Source organism: Epinephelus fuscoguttatus, linkage group LG22 (genome assembly GCF_011397635.1).
Source record: "Epinephelus fuscoguttatus linkage group LG22, E.fuscoguttatus.final_Chr_v1".
NCBI lineage: Eukaryota > Metazoa > Chordata > Actinopteri > Perciformes > Serranidae > Epinephelus > Epinephelus fuscoguttatus.
The window spans coordinates 18,924,856-18,932,352 of NC_064773.1; the positions used below are offsets into that span (position 1 = coordinate 18,924,856).

The following is a 7,497-nucleotide window of genomic DNA, read 5'->3' on the forward strand; positions in this document are numbered from 1 at the left end:
AAGCTGTTGCCTGCTCTTCTTCTGTGCCGACACTGGCTACGTAAACGTGAACTTGAAGCCGCAGCTGTTAGCCTTTTGCTCCAGTTAGCAGAAAGCTAAACTGTTAGCTAAATTGTTACATCTTCTCTTCATCTCTTGAATGCTTTGCAAATGTTGACACCTGTTTTTATTTTGTTTGTCAGACTCTCTTTTTAATAAGTATCGTATCGTATTGTATCGTAACGAATGCTGGAATATCAACTTTCTCTGCAGGATTTTCTGCTTTTGAATCAGGTTTTCACTAAAAAGGACATGCACACACATCTGCATTTGTAGTACAGCCAATAGGAACGCCCGCTCTCTGAAATGACCTGTGATTGGCCAAAGTTTGCCATCACAGGCCAGATTTTCTAAAGCTGAAAACAGAGCCAAGAGGAGCTGCAGAAGTTTCATGTTCTCTCAGTCCACTTAAATTACAATACGCTCAAAGTTTATGATGGGATTTTTGCCCAGTGATGCCAACATTAAACTGCCTACCCCTGCTTTAATACCTGCTCTACCAGCACATTTGTACCAAACTGTGTACAAAACACCACAGCAATATATTTTGTCATTTCATAGTATATGTTGTATTGTGCAGTGGAAAAGCCAGATCACTCATGTAAATTGCTAATAATGGCAAGTATTGCATCAGGGTCTCTGACCACTGTCGAAAAAGTTTAACAGCTGTATGTTCTTAATAACCTTCCTTCTAAAATGTTTCCTTCCCTTTATAGTGACACAGAGGACCACAAGCCGCTGAAGGGCAGCAGGACGCCGTCCAACGGGACGGTGCGCCGTGACGAGAGTGATGACAGCCTGGTGGACTACGGGGAGGGCGGGGATGGACAGTTCAACGAGGACGGCTCCTTCATCGGCCAGTACAGCGGCAAGAAAGAGAAAGACACACACGAAGGCAACGAGAGCTCGGAGGCCCCGTCGCCTGTCAACGCCATGAACTCGTTTGTCTAACGAAGGGGCCACGGCCTGGCTGCGACGGTTGCTACGGCCACTCCATGTCACCCTGGCAAATGTGACCATCTCTGTGTGGTGACAGTTGCTAAGGTGACAGTCGTTGTGGACACCTACTTCTACCATGGTGGCTGTCACTCCGGTGGCCCCCTCGCCACGGCTACCTGTCACCAAGACTGCTGACACACCCTCATCTCCCACACCCGCCAGCCCCTGTCACACTGTGACCTCCTCTGATCTACACGCACTCAATATGGCCAAGACACCACATCCCCCCCATAACCACTGAAAGAAGGTGTGAAACGAGAGATGCGAGGACTCTGAGAAGAGGGAAGGAGAGAGGAAGCAATATAGAAAAGCAGAAGGAATGTACCAGAGAGTTTTACCACTCAGACTGAGCAGAAGTGTGTGTGTTAGTGCCATTTGATCTCCTTTGCTAAACATGATGTATCCAAATATATATTTTATCAGAGTACAGTACATGACCCGCAGGCAGGCACATATGCATTGAGTCACGTTCATAAACATCTGCATGGAGTAAATCATGATTCTATTGAGCATTTTACCACCTTCGTGTTGCAGAGGTGAGCTGTGTGTTGAGACTGTGTTTGGTGCACGCTTACTAGCGACTGGATATTCCTTTTATTGTTTTTGTTTGTTTTTTCTTCAGTCAAAGTGTTAAATGGCGTATGATATATAGAGAAAAAAATGGCGGCAGGGTCTTTGTGGACACTGCCGCGAAAAGTGTGACTCAAAGTAGAAGCTAGCATATGTCTTTTTGAGACAGATGAACTGTTTGTACATATGTAATAGAATAAGAAGAAAGATATATTTCAAGGTCGGGGTTGTCAATGTGTAGTCATTGGAAACCTGGCTAGAAACACTTTGGACTCAGCGTTCAGTCACCAGCCGGCCAGAACTCCCACATTTATTCCAATCCAATTCTACCCTCATGTTTTCTCAAACTTGTTCTTTGCACGCTTTTTTCCCTTTGCTTCCCTCTCCCGATCTGTTCCTAAACACCGAGCCTTTGCTTCTCGCTACTGAGCACTAACTGAACAGCTGAGGTTGATCCACTGTCACTGTCATGTGCTTCCACCCCAGCGTCGTGGCCACTGTACACGCCTTTCTTCAAGGCGATCTTGGTGTTGTCAGAACCACCCGCTGCCCCAGCATTGTCTCCATTAGCATTTCCACTCATGTACTGGCAGAAAGAAAGGTTACACACAATAAATACACCTGAGCAGGGTTCAGTGATACTCGCTTTAATTTCTGGATGATTCGATTTTGATGATCAAAAACCTCTCAGCACGGTTTCTAGTGCCTTTGTAGAGAACAGTGACATAGATCCATGGAGTTGCATCCCTCTGCATACACAGGACAGACCTGGGATCAGTGCAGTTCCTAAGAGTCCATGACCATACTTTGCATACAGAATACCACCTCATATTGCTCAAAAAACAAAAAAAAAATCTTGGAAAAATAATCGCTGTTTCAGAATTTGCTCCAAAGGGCAAGTTAAAACTAAGGCCTCTTCTTTGGAGCAGTTTAGTCACCAAGTCTGTAAAACAGTTTTTTAAACATCCACGTGGCTCATTAAAGGTATACTCTGCAGGAATTGGTGGCTGTTGTTCGTGAACAGTATCGCCAGCCCCAGTTTTTTCCATCTGGCATTTTGATTTGTTATATTTGCGCTTTGTTAGTTTGTCCGCAATTTCTGCAGCTTCCTCTCTGATGCATGCTGCTTACAATCTGGCACCTGGGGCCTCATTACAGAAACTTCCCAAGTCTGAAATCCTGTCTTATCTCAGTTTAGGATGACATTAAGATTTTTTGGTGTGACAGAAACATGTTTCCAAACTGCATTTAGGAAAATATGTTACATTAGCTTTGGATGTGAAGTTGGCTATTTAGGACCGTCCTAGCTTAGAGATTTTGGAAGTTAGGATGGGACAGACTCTGTCCTTCAAAATACCTGCTAATAATGGCGGCAGCACTGTTAGATTTGTTTAGCACTGAGTGCGTTTACATGGACAGATTAATTCCCTTTTCATTTGGAATGAAAGTTCATTCCGAGTGATCTTGTAAACACCTAATTCGGAGAGAAAATGGACAATGCGATTGATAATTCAATCCGATGTAAGGGGCTGGAATATCCTGTTTCTCATTCCGAATGAAAGAATTTCTCGTACTTGTATACACTCAGTCCTCTTTAAGTTCATTCCGGTCTTTCTGTGCATGCTCGTTTCCTTGCCCTTCTGGCGTGATGACGTATATAGCGCACACGGGACTCGTTGCACTAACTGGTTTCCGTACACCAAAGCACAGTCTTCTATCTCCCTTCTTCGACCTTCTACCTCCCTTCTCCTGCTCAACAGATGAAGCATTAGCAGAACAAGGTTGTTGTCGTACTGCTGCTTCAAGAATATAAGCAAAACAAGCCTGAAAAAGGCACTAAGAAAGGCGTCGTCAAGCATCATGTTATCCGGAACGAGGACTACAGTGTTTTTTTCCGGTAAACGTAAACATGTAACATCTGCCTTGCCCCCTATCCAATCAGAAACCTTCCCTCCCCACCTTCCCCAAACCTTGCGCGGACCCGAATAAAGGAGATTAAACTGACACTGAAGACAGGAAACAACACAAACTCCAAAATATGATTGAAAGTCTAATCAAACTGTCACTTTAAATTTCAATAAATAACTCAAATTAATAATAAAAGGTGTGGTTTCCCCTCCAACTCCTCATAGCCAATATTGAATGCCCGTCTCTTTTTGTCCGTGATAGCAAGCTAGCTAGCCAGTGAAAAGTGAGAGCCATTGAAATTATGGCCTGTCCAAGTAGCCCATAGCACATCTTTCTTTAATCAACAATATTTTTATTCATATCACAACAGGTATCAAATTAAAGCATATATATGACGGGAACAAAACATGAAATTCAATCACAATCCTCATTCCACAAACCCCTAGTAACAGCCGGAACATCGTCAATAGGACGGTCCTCCATCTCCTGAATAGTACGAAAAATGACAGATGAGCTGATAGTCAGGCTCAATATGAAAAGAGGCATGGAGAGATGCCTCTGTAAAAGGCAGGTTCAGAATGATGGGGTACTTTATTAGAGTATACACTGACAAAAAGCACCAAGAACAAGGAACAAACCGACAGAGGTGGGTGGGGCAGCATCCCTCCATCTGATTAGAACTGCCTGTCTGGTCAGCGGAGAGGGAAAAGACAGTGAACGGTGTTGGAGTTGGTGTACATCATCCTCTCCAGTGGTGCCAAAGAGGGCGACCAGAGGGTTGGGTTGCAGGTCAAAGTTGAGGAAAACGTCCTTCCAGTGTTTTTTAAGGCTCAGACACGTCCAATACGTGAATAAGAGAAGCCTCACCTCGTGAACATTTGTCACACACATCTGGATAAATCTGTGACAGTCTGACTTTAGACCAATGGGCTCTGTGCACGACATAAAGAGATGATGAATGAACCAGATTGACGATAGAGTCCTATACACTGTCCCACAGTGAAGTGTTAAAATCTTGTTCTATAGTACTTTAATCAAAGATACAGGCAAGACAGGACAAGTGCCAACTGACAATTGAGTTACAGTTATAGTTAGGATTAAAGAAGTTAAGATAGGAGGTCTGAAATAGGATTGGACACAGCCATGAGTTTAGGATTAGCTTCTGTAAGATAGGATTTCTCTTATCTTTGAAATGATAGAAACATAGGACAAGCAGTTGAATATTTTTTCTCTAATGAGGCTCCTGGTTTCTAAAAAGTCCCGACCTCACCTGACAACACATTCTCACTCCGACCTCGTCACACATTGCGGTTTGGTCATGGACTTTCCACGTCCCGATACGACGTGCAAGGTGTCACAGGTGCGTTGGTTGTTGATGTTCTGGGACAGTGTCTCAAGTTCTGCCTGTTACATGATTTGTCTTCTTTCAAAATACACTTCTGTTTTCACAGGAAATTTAACGTTTACATACAGTCTCTTTCAAATAAGCTACGTTGGTACAAAACCGCAAATTGACGGGTTTTTTTCCCTTCAACAACAAATGCACGTGGTTGGGTTTAGGAATAAAAAGGTCGGCCGAACACCGTTCTCTCGAGTGACAGTCGGGGTTTGTTGGACTCATCCACCACACCTCCCACCCACCCCACTCGGACTTTCCCTGCCTTATTTTTGTTCTTGTCCCGCAACGTTTCCTCTGATGCCACTGGGCAGCATTAAACTATACTGACAACCGGCTGTGTTTCATGCCGATGTAAAATGATGGCTTTTTTCCATCTGTGTTTGACACCGCAAGTCACTGCCCAAGTGCCGGATTTTGACGACTTCGGAGTGAGACCAGATCGACTGAGCACTGTGGGGGTGCACGCTCAGGAACGTCTTGACCACAGCAAAGAATAAAAGGAAATACAGGCTGAGGGCAGAGTCAGCGCAGATACACCGCTCCACGCGTCATAAGTGATGATTGAGAGGGATTATGTTTTGTTTGAATCTTTACGTTTTTTTTAAGGAGAACCCTGCATAGTATACCTTTAACTTAACACAGCCTCTTTGAGTCTCACTTTGGGTTCCAGGTTCCTACACAGAACTCACAGCTGTACACGGTTGCAAGGAATAATTTTCAGCTGTAGATTGTTATGGCCTTGTTGACAATCATACACCCATCATCATCATTGGCACATGATATACAAACACACCACCAAATCATCATCAAGCTACGAATAAAAGGCAAATGTGTGGAATATTAAAATGTGTAGGAAACCTGAGGTCAGAGCACGGACGCTTCACGAGATGTCTTCATGTATTCATTTCCAACATTCTCCTCCTAACACGTTCATCTTTAGGAGGAGCTGCTGCTCAAGCAGCACTAAACTACTGCCAACCTACTCACCAGGTAACTGCCAACGGGAACCAGACTCACCATCTGGTACGGACTACTGTTAGAGCGGGACTTCCTGTCACTGGTAGCACTTAGAAATGAAGGCATTGGATGAATTACGTAATGATGCTGAATGTGGAAACAAGTGTATCTGTTTATGTGAATGAAAAATATTGCTTGTTTCACTGCAAACGGTAAAAACACTGGTGACTTTGGTTTATGCATTTAACCTTATATCTGTGTATGTTGTCACGTTCTGAGCGCCGCACTCAGTGAGTTTTCTATTACTGTAAATGAATGAAGCTTGTGTGTGAATGTTTGGGTGCACGAGTGTGTGCGTGTGTGTGTGTGTGCAGCACATGCATGCTACTGTGTTACAGCGTGCGTGATGTATAAAATTGCTTTTCCATGGATAACAGTCGATAATTCTGATGTGCGTCTACTCTCGACAGGTACAAGACCTTTTTTTTTTCAGAGAACATTTCCACGCCTTAGGTTTATCATAACTTGCATCAAGTTTTTAGGTTGCGATGTGTCGGCTTTCCATGTGTAGATATTTTTGTTGTATTTTGTAAATAATGGCTTGACTTGAGAGCAGACGTGTTGAGGTCACATAGGTGAGAGCTCGGCCTCAGTTAGCCCCCCCCCTCCCGCTGCATTATGGGTGGGAGGGCGTTGTGTGAGATGAGACTATTTACAGTTTTCACTCTTTCATTTGCTGTGAAATTTTATTTCTTTCATTTTTTTTTTGAACTTGTCAGGTGAATTTGCTAGCTCAAATGTTTAGCCTATCAGGTATCAAAGGAGATTATTTAACTTGTGACTGAGCTCTTGTGACACCTGTTTTGTTTCTGTCTCCAACAGTTCATGCACCTTTTCTGTATTTTTTATAAAAAAAAAAGGCACTTGCTTAACAAGGATGTGTCATTTCAAACACATCCGTGCATCCAGTTTATGTCAACATCTGGTACCTGAATGCAGCATGTTGCCCCAAACTAGACATCAGATGAATCTGACACATCCTTTTTAAGAGTGTGCACCTAAAACAAACAAAACAAAGCTATAATTTGGAGCATACTAAAGGATGGCTGGCATGGACAGATAAACAGACTGGCGTGAAAACCCTGGACACAATGTTCTAGTGACTGGTGAACATACAGTAGGATATAACGTATATGATATGATATAATATGACATTCTGGTTAATGTTGAAGCGACATGAGAAGCATGAAAGGCTGTCGAAATGGTTTACTCTACAATATAATATTGCAAAATATTTTGTATTTTAAATGAAGTTTAAAAAAAACGAAATAAATGTTGGTTTCAGGATTTCACATTGGTTCTGTTTGTCTCTGTGGTCATGTGTGCAGCATGCAAAAGTGAGTGTGTGGCTCCACCTAGTGTACAAAAAATGAATCTCTGTCAAATCACCCCACAGAGATAAAACACCAGAAGTTAATCCTTGGAGGATTAACACACATTTGGTGTGTGTGCACATGCGCGTTGCCTTTTATTCTCATACTGGGAGAGCTTTACTGTAGTTTTCCAAATGGTGTCTCTCCAAAAGGACAACCAATCATAGAGAGAAGGCCCTTCCATGGTGTGTT

General features: G+C 43.1%; 1 protein-coding gene across 5 annotated transcripts in view; it reads left to right on the plus strand.

Annotated features, from left to right (window-relative positions):
- Positions 1–7,219, plus strand: part of nrcama (neuronal cell adhesion molecule a) — an 84,684-nt gene extending 77,465 nt beyond the window's left edge. For all 5 annotated transcript variants that reach the window (XM_049566323.1, XM_049566327.1, XM_049566325.1 and 2 more), the window contains one exon: positions 756–7,219. In XM_049566323.1, coding sequence (XP_049422280.1) covers positions 756–990 — 235 coding nt within the window. In that variant the 3' untranslated portion in view covers positions 991–7,219. The remainder of the gene's footprint in view (positions 1–755) is intronic.
- The last annotated feature ends 278 nt before the right edge of the window (positions 7,220–7,497 follow it).